Source organism: Kogia breviceps, chromosome 15 (genome assembly GCF_026419965.1).
Source record: "Kogia breviceps isolate mKogBre1 chromosome 15, mKogBre1 haplotype 1, whole genome shotgun sequence".
NCBI lineage: Eukaryota > Metazoa > Chordata > Mammalia > Artiodactyla > Physeteridae > Kogia > Kogia breviceps.
The window spans coordinates 80,146,234-80,173,627 of record NC_081324.1 but is presented as its reverse complement, the minus strand read 5'-3'; the positions used below and the strand labels follow the sequence as shown (position 1 = coordinate 80,173,627).

General features: G+C 47.2%; 1 protein-coding gene across 3 annotated transcripts in view; it reads right to left on the bottom strand.

The window, feature by feature from the left end:
• CCDC60 (coiled-coil domain containing 60) overlaps nt 1–27,394 on the bottom strand; it is a 252,697-nt gene that overhangs the window by 73,659 nt on the left and 151,644 nt on the right. For all 3 annotated transcript variants that reach the window (XM_067014928.1, XM_067014930.1, XM_067014927.1), the window contains one exon: nt 19,876–19,955. In XM_067014928.1, the coding sequence (XP_066871029.1) occupies nt 19,876–19,940 (65 nt within the window). In that variant the 5' untranslated portion in view covers nt 19,941–19,955. The remainder of the gene's footprint in view (nt 1–19,875; nt 19,956–27,394) is intronic.

Genomic DNA, 27,394 nt, shown 5'->3' with positions numbered 1-27,394 from the left:
CACTCTGGTCTGTCTGAATCTAGGAGTCACCGACGAGATGGATTTACAATTTTATATTAGTCTCCGGTACATAACATAGTGACTCAGCAGTTTTACAGATTATACTCCACTTAAAGTCACTACAAAATAATGGCTATATTTCCCCGTGTTGTAAAATACATCCTTGAAGCTTATTTATTTTATATATAGTAGCTTTCCTAACCACTGCCCTCTCCTGCCATCTCCATCAACACACAGAAACTTACCCCACCTGAAAAAAAAAAAAAAAAAAAAAAAAAGCACACCATTTGGAGGCAGTGCGGCTATCAGTTTTCAGTTCTGAGATAAACTGGTTGAGTATCTTTTTTTGTTTTTAAAGAGTGTAAGCCCCACCCTGCAGTACCCATTACTACCTATCGTACTCAATGACTAAATGGGATGGAGGGATTGTTCACGGACCAGCCAGTGTGGACAGAAGACATGCCTCAGCAGAGAAACAGGCTTTTTCTGGAGCACACTGGCAAGCTCCAGAGAACCACTGGCTTAGAATTTTGAAACGGACAACAGACGATGGAATCAGGCGCAAGACCACAAGCCTGTGAGCTTTTTTTTTTTTTTTTTTTTTTTTTTGCGGTACGCGGGCCTCTCACTGCTGTGGCCTCTCCCGTTGCGGAGCACAGGCTACGGACACACAGGCTCAGCGGCCACGGCTCACAGGCTTAGTTGCTCCGCGGCATGTGGGATCTTCCCGGACCAGGGCACGAACCCGTGTCTCCTGCATCGGCAGGCGGATTCTCAACCACTGCGCCACCAGGGAAGCCCCGCCTGTGAGCTTTTGACCCGTGTTCTTCTGCTTGATTGATGGTGGGGATTACCTGCTGGAGAACAAGAACTGCTCAGGAATTCACAACAGCTTTTTCGCCAAGCGTCAGTATGAGGGGACACTGCAGGGGTCTGAGGCGCGGCGCAGTTGCAGTGTGTGGTGAAAGGCTTCCCTTCTCAATTCACAACTTGGATCTTGTCTGCTGCCCCCCCGCCCGGAGGGGCGGCTTCTGATGGCCCCCTGGACGTGGGGCGGCTGTCTGCCACAGCTCGTCTTTGTCATGGGACATTGAGAGAGATCCCGGAAGATGCAAAACCTCTGTCCAGGACCACGGCCAGCCCCCCGCCCCAGCCGGCCCCCATTTACCCAGGGTCTGCTGAGCTGCCTCAGTTTGAAAGTTCTGTTTACTACCTGAGCCCAGGATTAAACTCCCATCTTCCTCTCACATTTGAGATGACCTTACATCAATCCCTAGCCCAGCGTCTGAGACAGAGCAGGAACTCAGCAAAAGGTGTCTACAGTCACCCAACCTTCCAGGTCCTGTCCTGGCTGCGATCGTGTGTTTTCTCTGCCAGGGATCCCTCCCCCCAACTCTATATCCTTTTTACCTGGTCATTTCCTAGTCACTTTTCTAGACCAAGCGCTTCCTAAGGGTGTAAACTCAAAGAACCACAGAGGTATTGCAGGGAAAAGGTAAATGAGGCCGAACACACTCTTTTTCAGGTGGTATCTAGTCTACAGAACACCATAGACACTCTTACCAATAACTTGGCCTGTGATCCCTTCTCCAACACTTCCCCGCTCCCAGGCCCCAGGCGCTGAGAGCTCTTTAAGCTCTTATTTTTAATCTCTGTATAACTGTCAATAAAGTGCTGCTCAACTGTACAACCTCAGGGCCTCTATTAACACTGTATTCTACAAATTGAGTTTTTTGGGGGTGCCATTCACTCTGAAACATACATTGTGAATGGTAGCCCCTGGAACTGTGCAAAGGGGCAGCCCCGTTCTGAACATATACCACTCCTTTCCCCACCCCAGTCCTTTCAATGGGTAGTAGGAGACCTTCAGAGAAAGTTCACTGGATCTAAAGGTTGCTTTTCAGCTAATGTGCATTTTGGGCTGTCTCAGGGCAGGGATGGAGATTCAGATTCTCGCCTTAACTAGTTGTTTGGATTTGGCTTTATTAAACGGATTCCCGGATAAGCTCTTCTGATTTAAAGATCATCTTGCAAAGCAATGTTCTAATTGGTTTCTTTTACTCTGCGCCCACATTCTGCCGGGGAAACTCTTGTTCGGAGTTAATCTGACCCAGAACGACTCCTAAAACTAAACACACAGTCAGATGTGCTGAAGGGCCAGGACATGCATTTTCCTTAAATGGTGCTCATGGGCCTGACAGAGCAGCACCAAAACAGTCAGAATTTCCTGACCCTCAAAACTCTGTCTGTCTGCCTCATTGCAATCTAAGGGAACTTGCTGAAACATCATTCTCGGCACTTCTCAGGCCGTTTGATTCGACTGTCCTGCATTTTCTTGAAGCTCAGGGCAGAAAAGTGCTTCGGCAAGCGTTCTTGCTGACTTTGTTCTCATTTCCATGGGAAATTTTGGGAAGATAAAGTCCAGGTGAGTAAGTTTGTAAGGGGTCCTTCTAATCCCAAGGGGGATGGCGGTGTTCTGCTGTGATGAGGTTTGACTTTGGGAAAATGTCTCATTCCACATTGCTGTCCATCTATTGAAATGATTTATGTGACGTATCTGGGCTGCTCAATAGAAAATAAAAGATCGTGCTCTCTCTGTAAGTTTTTCAACAAGAAAAAGCCCAGAAAACCTCTACGGTTATATACTAGGGTGGCTTCCCTCAGATTGTCTGGGGGAAGGTTGCTAATCAAACCCTATGGGATTTGAGAGCTGGGATGGTGTGGATCAGTGAGACGTCAGGAAGAACGGCTAGTATGGTCTCTAAGAGCTTGGAGGACCTGTTCTCGACAGCGACACGTTGTGGCAGTGCAGAGCAATGGAGGACACAGCACCAATTTTCTCCCTCCGCCTCTGGGTGTGGAAGGTAACCAATAAAGCTATTCATTAGACATTTCAAGGGGGAGGTGAAGCTCCTAGAGGGAGACACTTGACTTCCTGTGAAAAATCCATGTGATGGCTCCTACGGCCATCTGGAAAAATGTAAGAAGTGCGACTTAAATCTGTAGCCTCTCTAGGTTACAAAAGAGATGGCCGTTATGACACAGCTGCTCATATTCTAAATGCCTTCTGTGTACCAACTAATTTAATCTTAGAAACAGTGTCTGAAAAGTATCTAGCTCTTTGTCTCTCAAGGCAAAGGACAGACTACAGCACGCTAAGCTTCTTAGCTGTATTCTCTCCAGCATTCGACTTTCCTTCCAATCAGTCAGGAATGAGAAAACTCTGGGTCCCCGCACAGGTGATAAGAAAATCTCTCCTAAAGAATGGACAGAGGGCTTCCCTGGTGGTGCAGTGGTTGAGAATCCGCCTGCCAATGCAGGGGACACGGGTTCGAGCCCGGGTCCGGGAAGATCCCACATGCCGTGGAGCGGCTGGGCCCGTGAGCCATGGCCACTGAGCCTGCGCGTCCAGAGCCTGTGCTTTGCAACGGGAGAGGCCACAACAGTGAGAGGCCCGCATATCACACACACAAAAATAATAAATAAATAAATAAATAAATAAAAAGAATGGACAGGGCTTTCCTGGTGGAGCAGTGGTTGAGAATCCGCCTGCCAATGCAGGGGACATGGGTTCGAGCCCGGGTCCGGGAAGATCCCACATGCCGCAGAGCAACTAAACCTGAGCGCCATAACTAATGAGCCTGCGCTCTAGAGCCCGCGAGCCACAACTACTGAATCCCGTGCGCCTAGAGCCCGTGCTCTGCAACAAGAGAAGCCACCGCAGTGAGAAGCCCGCGCACCGCAACGAAGACCCAACGCAGCCAAAACTAAATAAATAAAATAATTTTTTTTTTTAAAAAAAGAGTATTTTGAACAGTATGGGAAAACTGAAGTGACTGAAATCATGACTGACCGAGGCAGTGGCAAAAAGAGAGGCTTTGCTTTCGTAACCTTTGACGACCGTGACTCCGTAGACACGACTGTCATCCAGAAACACCACACTGTGAATGGCCACGACCGTGACGTAAGGAAAGCCCTAACTAAGAGAGCGATGGCTAGGGCTTCATCCAGCCAAAGGGGTCGAAGTGGTTCTGGAAGCTCTGGTGGTGGTCGCGGAGGGGGTTTTGGTGGGAATGGCAGCTTTGGTCGTGGAGGAGACTTGAGTGGCCGAGGTGCCTTGGGTGGCAGCCGCGGTGGCTATGGTGGCAGTGGAGATGGCTACAATGGATTCGGTAATGATGGAAGCAATTCTGGAGGTGGTGGAAGCTACAATGGTTTTGCCAGTTACAACAATCGATCTTCAAATTTTGGACCCATGAAAGGAGGAAACTCTGGAGGCAGCAGTTCTGGCCCCGATGGTGGTGGAGGCCAATACTTTGCCAAACCCCGAAACCAAGGTGGCTATGGTGGTTCCAGCAGCAGCAGTAGCTATGGCGGTGGCAGAAGGTGTTGATTACTGCCAGGAAACAAAGCTTAGCAGGAGAGGAGAGCCGGAGAAGGGACAGGGAAGCTGCAGTTTACAAGAGATCTGTGAACTCGGCCAAGCGCAGTGGTGGCAGGGTCTAGCTGCTACAGAGAAGGCATGTTTTAGACATTACTCATGGGTATGAGCAAAAAAACTCGAGGACTGTATTTGTGACTCATTGTATAACAGGTTATTTTAGTTTCTGTTCTGTGGAAAGTGTAAAGCCTTCCGACAGAGGGTTTTTTGGTTTGTTTTTTGTTTTCCCTTTTTTTTTTTGGCGGTACGCAGGCCTCTCACTGCTGTGGCCTCTCCCGTCGCGGAGCACAGGCTCCGGACGCGCAGGCTCTGCGGCCACGGCTCACGGGCCCAGCCGCTCCGCGGCATGTGGGATCTTCCCGGACCGGGGCACGAACCCGCGTCCCCTGCCTCGGCAGGCGGACTCTCGACCACTGCGCCACCAGGGAAGCCCTAGTTTTTTTTTTTTTTTTTGATAAAAAAATACACATGTATATATAAAAATATTGACAAAAGTTGACATACCAAAATATGAACAGGGATGATTCCTGGGTGATGTAACTGAGTGTGCTTTTTTTACTTATTAATATCTACTTCTCCATATTTCCCAGTGTTTCTAAATCATCTTATACGTGTATTTTTAAAAGTTCTTTAAAAGATGGGGCTCGGGAAACTGTCTGGCAGTATTGACTACAGCTGAGCCTACGCGAGCGCTGAGAGCCGACGTTTCCACTTTTAGGTGTGTTCCCAACAGAAATGCATATACACGTTCAGCCAAAAACATGCATAAGAATGTTCATAGCAGCTCTCTTCATAATAGCCCTGAAGTGGAAACCACCCAAATGCCCATCAATCCCAGAACGAGTATGTTATGCTGCCTTCACACAATGGAAACTGCCCAGAAACCGAAGGATTACAAACCCCAACTCCGTGAGGCAGTGTGTGGCTAAATCTCAGAAACATAATGTCCGATGAAAAAAAACCAAACAAACAAGCAGACACGATAAGAGTGCCAACTGTACAACTACACTTACGCAACACTCAGAACAGGAGATACTAAATGTAAGTCCTAGAAGGCAGGAGAGCGCTTTCCTTTGGGGTGGGGTAGTGACTGGAAGGGACGGAGGAGGTTTTCTCAGGGGCCTGGTAATAATGTTCCTTTTCTCGACAGGGGCGTGGGCTCCATGGGTCTGTTCCTCTTGGGAAAATGTATTGAGCTCTAGGCTTAATGATGTGTGTGTGCTTTCCTGTATTATGTTATATTTCCATAAAAAGTTCCAAAAAATTACAGGGCTTAATGCAGGCAGCATTTGCGCTAAGTGGTGGATTAGTGCTTTATTGTACAGCCTGTGGTTACATCCATTAGAATAATGGCTTGTTGAACAGACCCAGTAGGAAGAGATTTCAAATTAATATGGAAATCCAGCAATAACAGCTGCATTTGCACAGCCTCCACTTACAAACTATCCGTCCTCACTCCCCGCTCCTAGCCGCTATCAGATTTGCTCCAATGGCCCCTTAAACACGGACTCTCGAGGTTCAGAATCTGGGATCGGGTGTGACATGCTGGATCTCGTGCTGAGCTCTGCCCGTAGCCCCGTGACCGGGGACAGGGAGAAATCCATGAGGTCATGAGCACACTGTACAGAAGTTACAGTCACCTGGGGGACATGAGGGATGTAACACACGCAGCTACCACTTATCGAGTATTTAGCATGTGTCAGGCGCTGTTCTAAGTGCTTTATTAACTCATTTAATCCCCACAAGGTCCCTGAGAGAGGAAGAAAGTATTTTTGCAGTCTCTACTCTGGGGAATCAGAGAAATTAGGAAGGCTGTTCACCACTGTGTGGCTTTGTAAGCCACAGAGCTGGGATGTGAACCCCAGAAGTCTGGCTCAAAGCCTGCATGGACTCACAGGACGCGTCTGCGCTTACTGCTCTGAGCCAGGTCTCCTCGTGGCTCAGCCCGGCCGCCTGATCTTTTCAGGGATGGGTCCTGGCACCTTCCATTCCCCCTGTCTCCTCAGCCTGATGCCTAAAAAAAAAAAGCCAGAGGGATTCTGAAACATGCATTCATTCATTCAACAGAAGTATTTATAAACACCAAGTACATTCCAGACACCGTGCTGGACACTGACAATATATTTGTGAGAAAGAGATAAGGCCCCTGCTGTTAGGGAGCCTTTAATCGAGTGGTGAAAATGGCCATTATTCAGATAACTAAACAAAACTGCAAAATTATACACATTACGCAAGAAGTACAACATGGAACAGAGGCCCTAGAGTAGATGTGAGTTTCAGCTCGGCTACTAACACGTCCTGCGGTCTTGGACAAGGCAATTCCTCTCTCTGCGCTGTGGTTTCCTCACCTGGGACATGGGGGCCTCAGACTAGATGATCAATTCCAACACTGGCTGTGGCAGCCAACGCTACCACATCTGTGGGACGTTAATTTAGGATGGCTGTGCATGAGGCCAAAACGTTCCATTGCCAGTTCAGTTGTGTTTTCATAACCTCCCTCTTCTTGTTATTCAAGCTTTTATTTCTGGACACATATTCCAGGGGATGCTGGGGTATGCCGCCCAGAATCCCCCTTCTAGACAGAGGCCCCCATTTCTCTAGGTGCTGGTGTCTGCTGAGGGCTCATAGCTGAGTTCTTTCCCGGGATCTATCATCAAATAAAAGGAGCTGCTTCGATAAAGGGTATGCCCCTCCTTAGAGGAAACCTGCATTCAGCGACTGGTTCCTCCAAGAACAAAGGTCCGGTCCTCTTGCCTCTAAAGCTGGGATATCTCAGAATGGCCATCCCAGCTCCAGAGCTCCCTGCGGGCTCACCTGAAGTTTGCGCTGTGACTGCTTCTTAGCTCAACTTCTCCCCCCCTGCCCATCCTGCTGCCTTTACTTGCTCAAGGGTGTTGCTCCTAAGAGGACTTCCCAATGAACCACCTGCACGAAAATCTCCATCTCAGAGTCTGTCCCAGGGAAACTGACCTACGGCAGTTAGGTGCAAGAGCGGTCCTCAGAAGTAGACTCTAAAATGGGATTTTGGGGCTTCCCTGGTGGCGCAGTGGTTGAGAATCCGCCTGCAGATGCAGGGGACGCGGGTTCGTGCCCCGGTCCGGGAAGATCCCACGTGCCGCAGAGCGGCTGGGCCCGTGAGCCATGGCCGCTGCGCCTGCGCGTCCGGAGCCTGTGCTCCGCAACGGGAGGGGCCGCGGCGGTGAGAGGCCCGCGTACCAAAAAAAAATAAAAAAAAAAAATAAAAAAAAAAAAATAAAATGGGATTTTGGATCAGTCTCCCAAGGCAATAGAAATAAAAGCAAAAATAAACAAATGGGACCTAATCGAACTTGTTAAGCTTCTGCACAGCAAAGAAAACCATCAACGAAACAAGTGGGCAACTTGCAGAACAGGAGAAAAGATTTGCAGACGATTCCACTGACAAGGGGTTAATCTCCAAAATATACAAACAGCTCATACAACTCAGAATCAAGAAAGCAAATAACCCAATCAGAAATGTGCAGAAGACCTAAACAGACATTTCTCCAAAGAATACATCCGGATGGTCAATAGGCACATGAAATAGTCAACATCACTAATTATTATAGAAGTGCAAATCAAAACCAGAATGAGGGATCGCCTCACACTGGTCAGAATGGCCATCATCAAAAAGTCTACAAATAATAAATGGTGGAGAGGGTGTGGAGAAAAGGAAACCCTCCTCCACTGTTGGTGCGAATGTGAATTGGTGCAGCCACTATAGAAATCAGTACGGAGGTTCCTTAAAAAACTAAAAACAGATCTACCATACGACCCAGCAATTCCACTACTGGGTATGTATCTGGAAAAAATGGAAACTCTAATTCGAAAAGACACATGCACCCCAATGTTCACAACAACCCTAGTTACAACAGCCAAGACACAGAAGCAACCCAAGTCCTCATTAATGGATTGGCTTAAAAAGATGGGGTACATATATATACGATGGAATATTACTCGGCCGTAAAAAAGGATGGAATATTACCATTTGCGGCAATATGGATGGGCCTAGAGAATATTATGCTTAGTGAAATAAGTCAGACAGAGAAAGAAAATACTATATGATATCACACATGTGGAATCTAACAAATACTAGAAATGAAGCTATATACAAAACAGAAACAGATTCATAGACACAGAGAACTTAGGGTGACGAAAGGGGAATGGGAGGGGAGGGAGGGACAAATTAGGAGCATGGGATTAACAGATACACACTACTATACATAAAGTAGATAAACAACAAGGATTTACTGTATAGCACAGGGAATTTTACCCAACAGCTTGTAATACAGCCTATAATGGAATATAATCTGCAAAAGAAAAGATGGAATTTGGGAGCTGGATTAACCACCATGCATCCATCTGGCCATGAGGACCTGATCCAGTGGGTTGCTGAGCCAAGCCACACCAGCTTGTGAGCGTGGACATCTCTTCCCAACCACACATCCAGTGCCATCACATTAGTAGCTCGCGGCTGGCTATGGTGGGAGTATTTACACCACAGAAATGAGCAAATACAACACATCAAGATGTTTTCCCCCCACTGAAGAGTGGGGTGTTAAACGGGGGCCAGCAAGCCACCCATCCCGTCTCTGGCAGTAGGTGCAGTAGTGAGTGGCCCTGGTAGGCTGCGGAAAGAGCAGCTGTCAGCACTCCCAGCGGCGAAGACGGGACCAGACACCCGCGGGAGGCGCTGCGCGGGCTGGTGCAACATCTCAAGCTGTTGAGAGGTCTGGGGGAGGTGCCGGTAACGAGGACTGCGGAGCTAGACGGCTGTTGTGCGGGGTCTCCTGGTGCACCGGGGAAGATAATAAAAGAGGGAGCGTGGGTAATCACCGATTCTAGGTGAAGCGTGAAAGCGAGAGAGCCTCTTGGCACATGTAACATTCCCTGTGACTCAGTTAGGATCCCAGTTATAACCCATCATAAGATGGAAGTGGTACACCTGGAATCAGGCACGAGCAGGGTCAGAGGGCACAATTAAGGTGCTTGAGCGGCGGTGCGGACTCGATGCTGCACCGTCCTGTGCCTCCACTGCCTGACGGCGCCCCCCAGTAAACCACGGCACGCAAGTCTCCATCTGAGACTGCTTCCCTAGTGCCCCGTCCTGTGACACATCTTCAACATCAGTGGGTTTTATACCCAGACTTTTATCTCGGTTTTTTTCCCCTCATTCACGGTGTCTAATCTGCCACGTAGCCAGAAATGGAAGTCCATGGTTTAAAAATTAGCCAATGCTGAGCTAGGTGCGTTTAAGCAGACTTCCTTACTACAGAACTCTGAAATTCTACTGTGAATTGGGAATCTCTGGGGTGGGGATATAGTTCACAGCGTTTTCCAAACATATGTGACCCTACAACACTGTTCTTCACGGCGCATCTTGTAGAGTGGGTGCTCAGCTCAACATACAAGGGGAAACTTTGGAGAAGGTGACCTGTTCTCTTCAAGAGCTAAAATCCAGGGTGTCTCCTAAAACCATTAGCTCCCTCTGTTCGTGGTTTGGGGGGGCTGAGGTCAGCATTACTGCAGTGATACTGAAAATGGTGGAAGAGTAACAGTTGTCACTCTTTGTTTTTGTTACTCTTGGTCAGTATTTTATCTCCTGGCGTTTCCTCTCTGAATGTAGCTGATATAGACTCTCCCTCTGGTATAAAAAAAAAAAAAAAAAAAAAAAAGGGATGCAAATGAAACAAACTCTGACCTGGATAATATCCCCTCCTTTCCCTCCCAGCTCTGGGGAAGCCAAATATAGTGTGAGGTCTTTGTTTTAGATAACAGACCGTCTCTTTTTCTTCCTCTGTCTCTTAAACACACACACACACACACACACACACACACACGTGTGCACGCGCACACATTTAATCAATAGGGTAAATTCACCTTAGGACCTATTTACCTAAACGTTTTGTAGGGTAGTGCAGAACTGAGTTAAATCATTTTTTTGCCCACAGGAGAGAAGCATATATTGTCTGTACTGTGCAGGCTTCCCCTGAAATGGTGAGGAGCATGTCTTTGCATGGTCCAAGACCACTGAGGTCTGGGGAACGGAAGATGGCACTTTCAACTATACTGTGTGAACCCTCCAAGCCTGGCTATAAGTCTGAGAACACTGCCTATCACCTGGGAAAGGATTTCAGAAAACAGAGTTTTGTACAAACCTGTCTGTAACAAAGTTTCAAGGGTTCAAGATATTTTGATTCTTAAATTTGAAAACATGGTCTTCTAGTTGAGTTCCTTTTTAATGTGGGATCCTCTGAGGCAGCCATAGCCATAAGGAGAGAAATTAAACAAAGATATCCACCCTCGGTGGAGAGTGGTACAAGAAAAGCAGGGAAGAAAACCTGCCCTAGAACTATAGTTAACTAGAGGTGTCAAAGACACACAGAGATACCAGTAACAAAGAAAAAGTAGGTACAGCCTCTGGGTCACGTTCAAGACGATAAAAATGCAATTAACTCAAGCCACGTTCCTCCAGCCCATAGCAGTGACCTACCCTTTGGGTGTGAGGCTGTGTTGATCATTTCTGGGCTAAGGACACAGGGCCAAGTCCTTTCCTTCGTGGAACATGCTGAGGACTCATTAATACCCTCCCGCTGGCTGCAGGGCATGCGGATGATGTCATGTGGGGGAACTGAGGTCTTCTGTGAATGATTCATAAGGTAACATTCAGAAGGCTTAACTTTGCCTGCATTCCAAAGTACTGACCAGCATATAAATCCGTGATATTAAACAATTCTGCGGCTCTGAGGCAAGTCTCAAGTCTGGGGAGGGCGCAGTGGGAAGAATCAGGCTTAAACTTGGAAATGAAGAAGTTCTGGGCTATAGGCTACGGATGTGGAGGTCCTGGGTGTTGAGTGATGAGACGCAGAAGCCACTGAGAGCCGTCAGTAAATGTCAGAGGTCAACAACAATTTTTCAACTGTTTAAATTCACTGATTAAGATCAGCCTGATTTATGAAGGGATTTGAGTGAGGTTTGTTCTCCTGCTGGTCTCTTACACGCCCTCCCTCATTTTGGATTAATAAGGCGCCATATTATAGATACCAAAGTCTCCTTTTGAGTCTTCTAATTTAGAGACGACAAATAAAATTACATCCTGTTTAACAACTCTCATCAATGGTGGTAGCTGCCTGGAGTGCTGGATTGAGAGGACTTTTGAGACCAAGTCTGGGCTCAAATGGAAAGAGTGCTGTGATCCATCAGTAATGTCTGCCTTGGACACAGGAGAAAGGAGTGGGGGTACATGTGCCACCCATCTAGATTTAACTTTTAATTAAATTATTCGTTTCATCTCTTTTTGTTTCAAGAAGAGAAGTTCACTCCACCTACCAGCTTAGACACAAACCATAACCCAAAGGGAATGTCCCTTATTAAACACCATTAACTCATAAAGCAGCCCAGCAACAGTGTGGGATGATAAAAGTGTCACATTTCCTCTGGATTCCTCTGTCTTTATAGACTAAGAAGTCATTTTAGTCATCGGGGTCCTTGGTTGCCAAGCTAGTCCACTCAAGAGGGATTTATTGTTAAGAGTACATATAAGGGTGATCAAGGGTTTGAAAACTCTTGTGGGAATCCAAGATGGGGAACTCAAAGAGGAATTGGAGATCTTCTCCGAAAAGAGCTTCAGGGACCTCAAGTAGCAGGATCTGAAAGTCTACAGGTTGAGTCTTGACATGACGTCAGGCTCTCTTCTCTTAGGTTGCTGTCTTCTCCTCTAACTCCCCACCCGGCTCCTTCACCTTCCCTCTCTTTGCCCCTCACACCCTGGTTCCCTACAGCTCTCCATGCCTCTCTGGTCCCCCTTCCTCAGAGCCTTGTAGCTTCTCCCCTCACTGCTACCTGCTTGATTCTTTTTTTTTTTTTTTTTTTTTTTTTTGGATACGCGGGCCTCTCACTGTCGTGGCCTCTCCCGTTGAGGAGCACAGGCTCCGGACGCGCAGGCTCAGCGGCCATGGCTCACGGGCCCAGCCGCTCCATGGCATGTGGGATCTTCCCGGACCGGAGCACGAACCCGTGACCCCTGCATCGGCAGGCGGATTCTCAACCACTGCGCCACCAGGGAAGCCCCTGCTTGATTCTTGACGTGGCTGCCACTTTACATTCCCAAGAGGGAGACTCTGATTTGTACAAATTATCTTTTGGGAAACTAGCTCATGTCTCAAAGGCTAGCTCAGAATAGGCTATCTGACTGTGGTTGGCTGAAATGACCCCCAATCTCTCCACCCTTTTGCAAGGAGACTTTGCAGATCTTCCCATCAAGAAGTACAGTCTATTCCCCTACCTTTTTTAATATATATATATATTTATTTATTTATTTATTTATTTATTTATTTTTGGCTGCTTTGGGTCTTTGTTGCTGCACACAGGCTTTCTCTTCGTGGCGAGCGGGGGCTACTCTTTGTTGTGGTGTGCGGGCTTCTCATCACGGTGGCTTCTCTTGTTGTGGAGCACAGGCTCTAGGCCCACGGGCTTCAGTAGTTGTGGCTCGTGGGCTCAGTAGTTGTGGCTCACGTGCTCTAGAGCGCAGGCTCAGTAGTTGTGGCGCACGGGCTTAGTTGCTCCGCGGCGTGTGGGATCTTCCCAGACCAGGGCTCAAAGCCATGTCTCCTGCACTGGCAGGCGGTTTCTTAACCACTGTGCCACCAGGGAAGCCCCTCCCCCAGCTTTAATCTGGGCTGGATTTGTGACTTGCCGTGGTCACAAGAATACGGTGGAAGTGATGTTTTGCCAGTTCTTAGCATAAATCTTCAGAGGCTCCACACACTTCCATTCTCTCTCAGAATCCTGCCACGGTGAGAACAAGGCCTGACTGACCTGCTTGAGAATGAGACACCATGTTGTTAGGGCCAAGGCCATCCTAGACCTCCCTATGGCCGGTTATCCTCCGAACCATAGGAGAGAGCCCAGCCAAGATCAGCAAAGTCACCTCCCTAACCCTCAGCTGAGGACAGACACTCAAGGGAGACCAGCTGAGATCAGAGGACCTCCCAACTGAATTATAGACTCATAAACACTAATATATGGGACGGTTTTAAGTCACTGACTTTTTGAGGTGACTTGTTATGTGGTGATAGCTAACTGACACAATGACTGCAAGTAAATCTCTGAACTTCGCTGAGTCTCAGTTTTCTCATCTGAGCAATGGAGCAAAAGGAACTTTCCTGCCTGCCTCGGGGAAGAGTTTTAAGATATGATGCAAATATAAACTTTGGCAAATATTTATTGAGTGGCTTCTCTATGCTAAGAACTGAGCTAGACCCTGGGGACTCCCAGGACAGCCTGACCCTGCTGCTGGGCAACAGTAACCCCTTCTCCTCCCAGCCACAGGCCACTCCCCAATAAGGCAGAGTGGACACTCCAGCCTGAAGGCAGTTGAAGAGGGAGACCAGCCTGATGGAGCCTGCAATGGCGCAGTCTCATCAACTGGCTTGTCCCACGGATTTGTATGGAGGCCATCTCCCTCCCTCACTTCCCCTGAGCTAATGTACAGGGCTTCCCCCTCATTTTTAACTTCTAAGATCCAGGGATGGACAACAGAATGAATTCATCCCATCGCTAAACACTCGGGGATCATGACAGTGGACATGATATTTTCTAGGTTAGGAGACAGCTTACATCCCAGGGAGGGCGGAAGAGATAAAAACATGTCGATCCCGCCTTCTCCCTCGTCTCCCACATCTGATCTCATCCTGTGCCTCCAAACAAATCCACCCACTTCTCTCCCATTCACTGCTATTTGCCTGATCCAAGCCATCGACATCCCTTACCCCCAGCCTTTCTACTGGTCCCTATGCAGCCGATGGAATGTTCTTTGAAAGATCAGATCGGGGGCTTCCCTGGTGGCGCAGTGGTTGAGAGCCTGCCTGCCGATGCAGGGGACACGGGTTCGTGCCCCGGTCCGGGAAGATCCCACGTGCCGCGGAGCGGCTGGGCCCGTGAGCCATGGCCGCTGCGCCTGCGCGTCCGGAGCCTGTGCTCCGCAACGGGAGAGGCCACAACAGTGAGAGGCCCGCGTACCGCAAAAAAAAAAAAAAAAAAAAAAAAAAAAGATCAGATCATATTCTTCTCTTGTTCGGAACCCTGCAACGGGTTCTCATTGCCCTTAGGCTAAAACCCAAACTTTTCGCCACGGCCTGTGAGGCCCGAGGCCCTGGGGGCTCCAGCCCGTGCCCGTCTCCCTCACTCTGGTCCAGCCACGCTGGCCTTCTTTCTGCTTCTCCAGCGTCTCTGGTTCGTCCCAGCTTTGGCACCCAGCCGTCTGTTGTCCTGTGAAATACTCCGTTCAGGTGTCGCGGTCCGGGCGTCAGCCCACGGCCCCCTTTACAAAACCACTCCCTCCGACCACTCCTGCTAAGGCAGCACTCACTGACCATCACTGCCCCTGCCACGTACAGCTACGCTTCGGAGCTGCTGCAGGTCCGCTTCCAGACCAGTGCGCTGAAGTGAATGTCGCAGTAAAGTGGGCCACCGTTGTTTGGCTTCCCGTTGCATACAGAGTTATGTTTACACTATACTGTAGCGTCGTAAGTGGGCAATGGCATTATATCTAAAGAAACAATGTACATATCTTAATTAAAAAGTACTTCACTGCTAAAGAAGGCTAACCATCCTCCGAGCCTTCAGAGGGTCCTAATCTCTTCCAAGAGTCACATCAAAGATCACTGATCACAGATCACCGTCCACATACAGTAAAAATGGGAAAGTCTGAAATATTGCAAGAATTACCAAAATGGGACACAGAGACACAAAGCGAGCAAACACTGTTGGGAAAATGGTGCCGACAGACTTGCCACACGCTTTTCAATTTCTAAAAAACGCAGTATCTGTGAGGTGCGGTAAAACGAGCTATGCCTGTACATCACCTTGCTTTATACTCTTCATAGGATATAGCCAACGTCCCCGGCCCCAATCCTGTTTATTTACCTGCTAACTTGTTTCTCTTTGCCCCATTTTAATGCACATCACTGTCTTATTCATCAAGGACAGGAATTTTGTCTACTTTGTACACTGCCGTGTCTCCAACATATACAATGATGCCTGGTGTATACCTGGCGATTCCTGGTCGTCAATAAATATTTGTTGAAGAAAGTGAATGAGCACAGGAAAACTAAGGAGGGACCAAGAAGAAGTGTCTAACTTCATACAAAAGAGAAAGCTTCTTCCTTTGCCAAAATTCCACCTCTGCCATTTCTCACTGCCCTGCTTCAGCAGTCTACCAAATGCAGCTGGAAAGCAAAGTCTCAGACCTTGGCAACAGGTGCATAATCTGTACCCTGCTGGGATCTGCTGGGAGAGGGGGCTAATTCATCACTGCTTATTTGCAGTTGCCAGTACCTAACTAAACTTTGCCGCGGGTATATCATAGCTTCAGCTTCAACATTTCAGTTGTTTTCATTGCAGAGATGTCTGTTTTCCTTAAAAGAACAAAGCAAAACAAAACAAAACACGTGCAAAAAAAAGTACTGGTAGCTTCGGAGGAAAACATGTCATTGGCTTCAAGAGTCAACCAAGAACCGGGCACACGCCGAAGCCCCAGCTGTCAACTTCTGTTACGAGAAATTTGGGAAGCAAGTGCACACTGTTCGGTGCACTTAGGGCACCGGTGGCTTAGGGCCACCGAACATCTGGTGGAAGAGGCGAGGAGGAAAGCTGTTAGGTTTCTATTCTTTTTAGCATCATGTTAAATTGGCCATGAAACCAGGGATGGTGCAACTGAATTATAAGGGGGCTGAAGTATTAAATAAAAATCTAGGAGATAGTCAAGGTGTTTGGCTCATTCTAATACCTCCTTTTGGTGTTTGGGGCTAGATTCCAACAGGAGGTGAAGCAGATTTTAAAAACAGTAAGTGGAAAAGACAATATCTTCTTGTTTGTTAACAAGTCACCTCATTTAATACTGGGTGATGGGGCCAAGGGGTGTGCGTCTCTTGGAGGGGTGATTTCCCCTGGAAAACAAGGTGTTCCTTCTGAAGGGGAATCTCTGCTTCCTTAAATGTCAGCGGGATCCAGGAGTGTGGCCAGATGGAAAGTTTTACTGTCGTTTCTTGCTTGTGGCTTTTCTGTCTGGCCCTTTCCACGTTGTCCTTCACGTCCAGCACTTGGACAAGCCGAGCCTGTCTGAGGAGGACGTTAAATTCTAGCCATGGTAAATGCGCCTGGCACAAAGGACACACTCAGCTTGCCAACTCGAGGATGGCAGAAAAGCCACTGTCTTTATCACCCTTTCGTCACCCCTCTACGTCACCCCTCTACTGACCCCTCTAGGTGAGTGGAAATGTCTCCCGTGGTCACTTAGGGGCAGGTCCCCAGAATGCTGGTGAACGTTTAACAACCATCCCTCTGGAGGGACAAGTAAGCCCTGATTCGTACCTTTTGCTGATTTCTGTGCCTAAGTGTTCCCACTGTAGCGGATTTTGACCTACCAATATGATGTCAGTGAATGTGGAGCTGGAAGCAGATTTGCAGTAGCCCCCATTATACAGTATTTCCACCACACAGATACTGTAACAAGAAATAACCTCAACTGCACAGCTAGCAGTAAAATGTATGAAATCATTAAGGGGCTTCCCTGGTGGCGCAGCGGTTGCGAGTCCGCCTGCCGATGCAGGGGACACGGGTTCGTGCCCCGGTCCGGGAAGATCCCACGTGCCGCGGAGCGGCTGGGCCCGTGAGCCGTGGCCGCTGAGCCTGCGCGTCCGGAGCCTGTGCTCCGCAACGGGAGAGGCCACAGCAGTGAGAGGCCTGCGTGCCGCAAAAAAAAAAAAAAAAAAAAAAAAAAAAGAAATCATTAAGAAATGATGAGTTGCGAGTATTTACCACCTTGGTTTTAATATAATGTATTTAACTGTAAGTTTATATAAGTTAGTTTTTAACAATAGCTGCATTTAACAGTTGGCTTGCAAATGTCCTGGAGATTTAGCGAATCAGTTCTGGTTACAAGCTGGCTCACCACTGCTTGTTGCCCTCCCTGGACTGGGTTGAGTCTTGGTATCTGGAACCCACATAGATCAAGGCATGTATTGGTACCTGTAGTTATCAGCTCTCAGTCTACAGTGTAAATTGTTACGGAAGCGCTCGTTTCCTAGGCTCTAGAGATTTTGCTATGTATTGAAGGCTGATTAGAATCATCTACATCCAGGCTGGGAATACTCAGCTGGTAAGAAGTGACGTGGTCATAATGGCCGTGTGCGGCCAGTGTCTATTCTGATTGGTGCCCATGACTTACGGACGGAACCTCACCTCTGATGCCATTTCCCTGCTGTACCATTTCTTCTGAAGCCTGGAACATTCCCTCTGAAACCTGGAATATCCTTCAGGCGTGACTGCAGAGCAGAGTACAAATGCCCGCTGGGAGGTGCGCCCTCAGCTGGGCAACCCTCTTTCCTTGCTGCCTGCCCAGATGCTGCCCCACTCAGGTAACTCTGGCCTCCTGACACTACCTCTCACCAGTCCCTGGGGCTCCCAGGTTCCCAAGGCATCAGCCTCAAAAGCCCTCTAACCTGGGTTCAAACACTGTAGAGGCCAATGTGTCCACAACTAACAGAGAGGGGTCCCTGTGGGGCTCCTCCGTTGATTTTCAGGGACAAGTTCACATGCCATCTCTGAGCTCTGCTCTGCTTGAAACTCCGAGACTGAGCCCCATCATCCCCCCTTGAGCTGGGGACATTCTCTGCAGGGTTATTCCCGTGTTGACTATTATGTTAGTCTCACGAGGCTGCCATACAACAGACATTGGTTTTCTCCTAGTTCTGGAGGCAAGAAGGCCAAGATCACGGTGTCTCTCCTTGGCTTGCAGATGGCATCTTCTAGCTGTGTCCTTCCTTACCTGGCCTTCTCTCTGTGTGTGCACATTCCTGGCATCCTTTCCTCTTCTTATGAGAACATCAATCCTATTGGATTAGGTCTCACCTTTCGGACCTCACTTAACCTTAATTACCTCTTCAATGGCCCTCTTTGCAAATACAATCACGTTGAGGGTTGGGGCTTTGACATACGGGTTTTGGGGGGACACAATTCAATCTGTAACAACTACTGAGCACTTGCAATGTGGTTGGTCTAAATTGATATATGTTCTAAGTGCAACATACACTGTGGATTTTCACCATTCATCATTTTTCATCACATGTTCAAACCAGACTACAAAGTATCTCATTAATACCTTTTTATATTGATTCCATGTCAAATGACAATACTTCGGATCTATTTGGCTAAATAAAATATATTATTAAATTACTTTCACTTGTTTTTTTCACCCAATTTTTTTTTTTTTTTTTTTTTTTTTAGTGTGGCTACTGAAAAATTTTAAATTACATGAACAGCTCACATTATGTTTCTGCTGGACACTGGGTGTCCAGAGACCCTCTCAGAGCCGATGCAGCCACCCTTCCTGTGGTCGGTGGGGAAATACTGTTCTCTGGGGCCCTATCCTGATGCCCCCCTTAGCCTCCTTCTCCCCCGTCTCAAAAGCCCACACCTTCCTGCCTCTTCTTGGGCTGTCATCCCGTTCCATCAAAGCCACGTGGGGAGGAGATGCAGGTGCGCAGTGAAGCAAGAGCTTCCAAACCATGGAGGTGAGGAAAGAAGCATCTCGCTGTGATTCTTACCAGGGTCTGGCTCAGAGCGGGAGACACGTGAGATAAGCAGACCCTCCGCGCTGCCTGTATCACCCCCGCTTAGCGTGTCTCTTACATGTTTTGAGTTAAAAGAATCTCCATCTCTCACTCCGCCTTGAGTTGCTTGGCCAAAAGCCCCGTTTATGACCCCACCTTGAGGAGAAAGAAATCCCACCTCACGCCAAGAGATGAAAAAAATATGGTCCTAGACCTCAGTTTGCTCACACTACGGAGGAAGGGATCGATGGGGTGGTGGAAAAAGATACGAATGGCATTGTCTTCAAGGCTATGGCACTTTTATGCATTATTTCACCCAGTGCTTCTAACAACCTCATACTATATTCACTTTACAGTTAAGGAAACAGAGACTCGGGGAGGTTAAGTAAACTCTTCCAGCGTCACCAGCTGGCAGGCAGCAGGACCAGCATTTGAGACCAAGCCGATCTGACTCTCGGCTACCACGCTGTGGGCATGCAGTAAAAAGGGAGGAGTCTTCTGGAGCATAAGGGAAACTCTCTTGAGTTGGATTCAGTCCAAGAAAGGAAAGCAGAGGGAATTCTAGGCATGGGGCTGCCCTGGGCAAGAATGGGTAGGTCGGTCTGGTGCAGGAACTCCCTGAAGAGTCCAACCAAGAAATGGGTCCCATCCCTAGTCCTTACAGGGCTGCCCTCCTGCAAATCTCCCGCTTCATGTTCAGGGTTGAGGGGCACTGAGCCTCGGCACAGACTCACAGGGATCACCCTGGAGCCTGCTTGTCCCTATCGGGCTGTCTGCGGGTCATTCGGCGCAGGGCTCACTCACCGGCTTCGTGTAAGGTCTTTCTTGAGGTTTATTATATCCTTCTCCATATACCTGATGCTCCTCATTGGTTTGTCTGGGGCCTGAGGGAAGCCAAGAAGTGAAAGAAGTGTTAGTACAACTGTTCCAAGCGGAGCCGGGCCACAGGAGGCGCATGCATTCACGTGACATGTCTGATCAGCTTGGAGGGGTCCTTAGGCAGCACAGCGTCCTTTTTTTTCCACCAAAAGAGAGGCCTTGTGGCACACTGGAAACAGCAAGGGCTTTGGAGACGGACGAACCTGAACTCTGATCCTCACTGTCTGGTGACCGCCTGCGTGACCTTGGACAAATTACTCAACATCTCTGGGCCCTAATTTCTTCAGCAGAAGAACAGGAGAATAATTCCTACTTTGTTGTGATGATGAAATTAATCGCTAAATTCCTGACTCATGGCAAGCATCTGAAAAATGGAAGCTTCTATTATGAGCATTAGACTGAAGGTAAAGCAAAAAATCAAACGTTGATAATCATTGTTGTAAAGTGGCACATTTAGAGGGCTTGAATCCTGTCAATATAAAGATGCAAATGTACTTCTCCCCCGCCCTCACTGCTCCCCTAGCAGGATTTTATGAGTGAATTATCCAGGTAATTGTTCATGGGTTTTTCTTTCCCTCTTCTCTATTCATTTGCCTTTCTTAGCCATCAGAGAAACCTCACAAGACTTAAATTTATTACTCAGAGGTGGATATCAGGTCAGTATTAAGAAGAGAGTTAAATTAACTATACTGTAATATAAAAGTCACTTTTCTCAGCTACCAGTTCGGTGAACAATAGCAAGACTATTATCTGGATTATTGTGTCTTGAAATTAATTCCTGCAATATTGTTTTTTTTTTAATTAAAGGAAATGACAAGAAATTATGGGAAAATGGATGCTTTCAAATGAAACCGTGGGAGAATACGTTGTAATGACTTTTCTGAAGGGCAAATTCCTCAATGCCTACTAAATGTTGCAAAAGCAGGCTTGCCCCTGGTCTAATGATGCTTCTGCTGTCAAGCATCCTACGGGAACATCCCTGCATGGGCACAGAGGTTCATATCAACAAAACTGCTAAGATGCTGCTTGTGAGAGCAAACTCTTGGAAATCACAACTTCACAAGAGAAGACAGGGTCAATAATCAGGGTGCCTCTAAAACGACAGAATACTATGCAGCAATTAAATGTAGCGACAATATAATGATCTAAGCCTAGAGGTGCTGGAGGAGTTCTCTGAGGGAGAAGACGTGTTACCAAGTAATACGCATTGCATGATTCTTTGTTTTTGAAAAAATGATCTGTTTGAATGTATACATATCAAAAGATATGATAAGGGCTTCCCTGGTGGCGCAGTGGTTGAGAATCCACGTGCCGATGCAGGGGACACGGGTTCGTGCCCCGGTCCGGGAAGATCCCACATGCCGCGGAGGGGCTGGGCCCGTGAGCCGTGGCCGCTGGGCCTGCGCGTCCGGAGCCTGTGCTCCGCAACGGGAGAGGCCACAGCAGTGAGAGGCCCGTGTACCACACACACACACAAAAAAAGATATGATAAGCTCCCCCCACCCCCCGCCCCCGCCATGGAGTGATTCTCTACGGGGGTGGGATTATAGCAGATTTTATTACTTTTTCTTAGCTTACGTGACTTTCCCATTGCTCTGCAGTAAATATGAATCAGTTATGTGTAATAAAGAAAAAATTTGAAAAAAATAAGTGGCAAATGAAATTTGACCATGGCTGATCAGTGGTACTGTACTGAGTGTTTTCTGAAGGCACAGTGAGGACAGGTCAGCCACTCACTAACAGAAACCATAGCAATACGGACGTGTGGGAGGAGGTGTGGTGTTTTCTCAGCAGCCATCATCACCCACTTTCTCTGAAAATGAAATCGGGCTGTGGCGCCCGCTGCTCTGGCCCTTTGGCGTGGAACGTGGAAGGCAGGGGCTGCAGCTGTGTCAAAGCTGAATGACGTCTGGATGGATGTGGAGATTGTCATACCGAGTGTAGTAAGCCAGACAGAGAAAGACAGTTATCGTATGCTACCGCTTCTATGTGGAATCTAAGAAAAATGGTACAAAGGAACTTATTTACAAGACAGAAATAGAGCCACAGATGTAGAACACAAACTTACGGTTACCAGGGGGAAAGCGGGGGTGGGAGAAGGAATAAACTGGGAGTTTGGGACTGACATATACACACTACTATATAGAAAATAGATAACCAGTGAGAGCCTACTGTCTAGCACAGGGAACTCTACTCAATACTCTGTAATGGCCTGTATCGGAAAAGAAATCTAAAAAAGAGTGGATATACGTGTACGTAGAGTTGATTCACTTTGCTGTACAGCAGAAGCTGACACAACATGGCAAATCAACCACACTCCCATAAAATCTTTTTTAAAAATTGAATGGTGTCTGCAGTGGGGTGGTGAGGATAGAGAGTGGGGTCTGGAGTGCAGGGAAGGGACTGTTACTAGCCTGCCTGATCCTCAGCCACTCTTCTCCTGGGTCACCCGGTACGTGTCCTGTACCAAGCAGCTCGGGTTAGGGGTGGAGAATCTACGGCAAGACCCCAGAGCACCCCATCTCGTTCACTAAATAAAGCATACGGGATACCAGGAAAGCACCTGGGATAGCCTGGAATAAGCTCAGCTAGACATGAAACAATAAAATCATTTATGAACTTTATCTCTTTAGCTATCACTAGGAATAACCTGTAGGTAATATTATCAAGCTTATCCCAATACACCAGGGTGTTTCAACCCCTTGGCTGAAAATGGATGGCAAATCTATCAGTTCTCATCTTGAGGGATGGTGAAGTGGGTGGAGAGACAGTCCTCCAAGGAGGCACATGAGGATCTCTGGGAGTACTTTTGAAAACTTCTGCGTAATGGACACTGGCTTTTCTCACGCTCCCAGTACCCCTTCTCCCTCCCTCCTGATACTGGTTGGTTCCCTGGTTGGACTTCCTGCCCCTCAGAGAATATTTAGGGTATACCAGCAACAGGGTGGTCCTAACTGGCTGAAGCCAAACAGCAGAGCCCACCTCTCGTCACAGTGACTGGCTGAGGGTGGTCCTGTGACACAATTGGGGCTAATGAGATACAAGCAGACTTTTGCCAGGGGCTTCTAAAAAGCACGATTCCTAGATCTAAGGAACCACAGGCAAAGAAGTTCTCTTTCCTCACAGACTATGAACAGAGAAGCAGACACCTGTGAGGGCTGCTGGCAGCCATTTTGTGCCTAAGAGGGAGCCACCCTCCAGCTGAAGAAGATACGGGGGAAGGCAGAGAGGACAGTCCAAGAAAAACTCATCCCGTGGTACCTTGCTGAACTGAACAAGTTTCAGTAGAACCTGGGCTTTTCACGAACATTTCCTTTATTATTTCAATCAGTTTGAATTGGCTTTCCTTTTCCTTACAACCACAAGATTTCTCTCTGAAACAGCTTCCTCCCTTGAGTGTGTCAAGGCAGCAACAGATCAAGAATTATTACAACTAGTTCTCTTTCCCCTCTTGGGGATTAAGATCAGATGACCCCTATTCTGGTGCATTTTGCAGTGAAAGCGATGAGATTGGCCACGTTGAGATCAAACATTTGAAATCAAGGTTGTCTCTTTCTAATGCCTCATTTTTTTTTTTTTTTTGAGCAGCCAATTAATTCCTTCCTTCAGAACCAAAGCAACTTTCCTCAGAGATGTTGTGATTAAAACACTTACGAACAAAGACAAAATAAACACACTCAAATTTCCTTGCTATAATTTGAAAATCCACGACTGAAACGCTGCTGATGTCAGCTGTGTACCCGTCACTCTCCCAAATGTCTCAGGTTTCACCCCCTTCATGAAGCAACTATGACACTGTCTAAGTTTCAAGCATTTTCCCTGAAATCTCACCTAATGATAGTTGCCCATGCACCAGGGATCCACACTGTTGTAAAAGAGTGAGTCTGTATAGACCGGGATTGGTGCTGAACAACTTATAGCAGCAAAGCCAAATTGTGTCCTCAACTTGACCTGAGACTTGAGCAGGAGAAGAACCTACTCCACAAGCGCTGAAATTATGGCAGCATTTCAATGGATTCTCAGGAAACCATTTTCATTGTGACCATTGTTTAATGACAACTGAAATAAGCCACTGGTAATAACTGGCATGGAATGAGGGAGTGCCGGGTGTCAGGATATTTATGAACACACTTTGATATGAGCACAATTAAAAGTTTACGAAGCATCCAAGAATCACTATCTCAACAACCTTTCTGGAGGAAAGTTTCACCATAGGTATGACAAGCCTTAAAAATACATATTCTTGGGGCTTCCCTGGTGGCGCAGTGGTTGGGAGTCCGCCTGCCAATGCAGGGGATACGGGTTCGTGCCCCGGTCCGGGAAGATCCCACGTGCCACGGAGCGGCTGGGCCCGTGAGCCGTGGCCGCTGAGCCTGCGCGTCTGGAGCCTGTGCTCCGCAACGGGAGAGGCCACAACAGTGAGAGGCCCGCGTACCACAAAAAACAAACAAACAAACAAACAAAAAAAACCGTATTCTTTTGCTCTAGCAAATCTGCTTCTATCCAAGGAAATTATGCAGCAAGGATGAAAAGATTTATCCACGAGGATATCTACCACAGCAGTGTGAGTAACAGTGAAAAACATCTAAATGTCCAGCAACAGGCATTGGGGCAATAAATTGTGGTCTATCCAGACAATGGTATATGATGATTTGAATTGGGTGCTACTACTTAATGCCGCTGTAGATGTATACTCACTGATTTGGAAAGGAGTATAGTTTCAAGGGAAAATGCATGTCACAAATATAAAGAACGTAGGTCATAGAGAATTTTAAGATATATATTCATAAAAATTTATAGACATTCCTAAAAAAATGTATATAAACTGATACAAATGTTTTAAAATACTGACGTATGGCAAGGTATGTATGTAATAATATAACAAGCTGGAAGTAAATATAACAAACTGTTAACAGGGATGTTATCTCATGTTTGAATTGTAGGTAAATAATAATTTTTTATTTCGGTTATTTTTTTCCTGATTTTAAAATAATTTACTTATAGTAATTGTGTAATAATAAGACAATAGTGATTTTCATATTTGTAAAGCAATTCTGACTAACTCTATCAACATAAGCAAAATATTAAGTTTTTAATGTTGGTCTGGAATGATGTAATTTAAAAGTATATTTTTGGGCACAAAGGAACTTATCTCCAAAACAGAAATAGAGCTACAGATGCAGAAATCAAGCTTACAGTTACCGCGGGGAAGCAGGGGGAGGGATAAGTTGGGAGATTGGGATTGACATATACACACTACTATATATAAAATAGATAAATAATAAGGACCTACTGTACAGCACAGGGAACTCTACTCAATACTCTGTAAAGGCCTATATGGGAAAAGAATCTGAAAAAGAATGGCTATATTTACATGTATAACTGATTCACTTTGCTGTACACCTGAAACTAACACAGCATTGTAAATCAACTATACTCCAATAAAAAAAAAAAAATTTAAGTATATTTTAACACACTCTATCGGGCGGGGTACAGCCAGAAATCAGAGCTCACGCAAGATAGTTCAAGAGAGGGACTTTAATATAGGCGAGATGTTACAAAGGTGTCAGAAGAGCTGAAAAGCCAAATAAATGAGGGCAAGACATGCTAGAGATTTAACAAAAGGAGGGGAAGTTCGTACCCCCTCCGGGGCTGGAAGGACAAAGGGAAGAGGAAGCCTTCAAAAGCCCTAGAATTCGGCCACCTGGCAGAGGCTGGACTCATGGAAGGCATGTAGTTTCAGTTGGAGGCGCCACCAGAAACTGAGAGAAGGGGAGAAATATGCTGATCTCTCTGTCTCTCTGTCTCCTCCCCCACCCCACCCCCATTTCCTGCTCCACCGCCTATTGGCTGAACCTACCGGGAAGCCAGCTGGCAAGGGTGCCTGGGAAATGTAGTTTGCAAGGATCAGCTCCCTGTGAGGGTGCGGGGAAATGGAAATGAGGGCCCAAAACAAAGGGTTATGTTATAGCTGATGCAAATGCCTTGGCTCCAAGTGCTGACCAGCTACTTTTAGACTATAAAGCTGGTTCTCCCTTTAATCAAGGACCTCTTTGCAGACGATAACTTTGTAATCCCTTACCTTTTGATCCTAAACCCGACACTCCCAGAATTTGCATGGCTTAGATGCATATCCAGAATTAGGATCATTCGCTCTCTCTCAAAATCATTATCAAAATCCATGTTTCTAGGAAATGCAGAACCCTCCTACTTTTCCCAGTTTCTTTCCCCAGGAAGTAGTGTATATTCCAGATCTTCAGAGACCACCTCCTCTTGCATCAAAACTCGTGGATTCTAAGTCTCACACTTTTTAGACCTTTATTGTTGATAAACTAATGCTAAATCTTTCCTCCCTACTGACACTGATTAAGGTGACTCCATACCCAAGCAACACATCTGCAATACAACTCTACTTTTAAGATTATCATCTGGTTATGAAACTAATTAATGGAGATCAGGAAAAGATTTTAAAATTAGGAGAAAAGAAAAGCCAAGTATAATCCCATCACCATCTCTTTGGATGTCCTTTGTTTCACTTTCTGTGACTACTCCCAGCCGGATTTCATACAAGCAATCCTGGGAGACGTGACTTGAATTCTGTCTTTGCTTCCTCGGGTGTGCCACTGGTCTTAAGGGCCTTCGGTTCTTCCACGGCTTTGCAGAGCGTGGGTGAGGCCTCCATTCTCTGTTTCCTGGAAAACCAGGTCGACTCTCTGCCCTGTCCCTTTCTATATACATCACATGTCCTTTCTCGAATCTGTAAATGGGTCTTTGAGAGCAGGACTGAGAGAGATGCCGCATGACATCCGGCAATGTGTCAGGTTAAAAGGTGACAGATGTTGGAGGGGGAGGTGAGAGCACAGACTCACAGTGGAGCCTTAGGTGGGGAAGGTTCTTGGGCAGGTACACTCACATTTAATATCCATGTACTGGGACTGTTTAAATAGTAGCATTTGGAAGTGATTTGGTTTAACCTGACAGCTGAGAAGTGGGAGGTGACAGGAATGAATGTAAAGAGTTTTGTCGTCTGAAAGGCCCAGGGTAGAGTCCTGATTCTGTCACTTCGGTGTTGGGTAACTTTGGGCCTGTGAAGAGGACCTAAAGCTGCCTACGATAACATCCTCATTCACCTGTGCGCCGTACACGATGCCCTGCGTGTTCTCATTTGAAACACACGATTCCACGTAGTCCTCGCCTCACGGTTATTCTTACCATAGAGGAGCAAACTGAGGCTTTTTGGGGGCGTTTTTTGTGTTGTGTTTTTTTTTTTTTTTTTTGCGGTACGCGGGCCTCTCACTGCTGTGGCCTCTCCCACTGCGGAGCGCAGGCTCCGGACGCGCAGGCGCAGCGGCCATGGCTCACGGGCCCAGCCGCTCCGCGGCACGTGGGACCTTCCCGGACCGGGGCACGAACCCGCGTCCCCTGCATCGGCAGGCGGACTCTC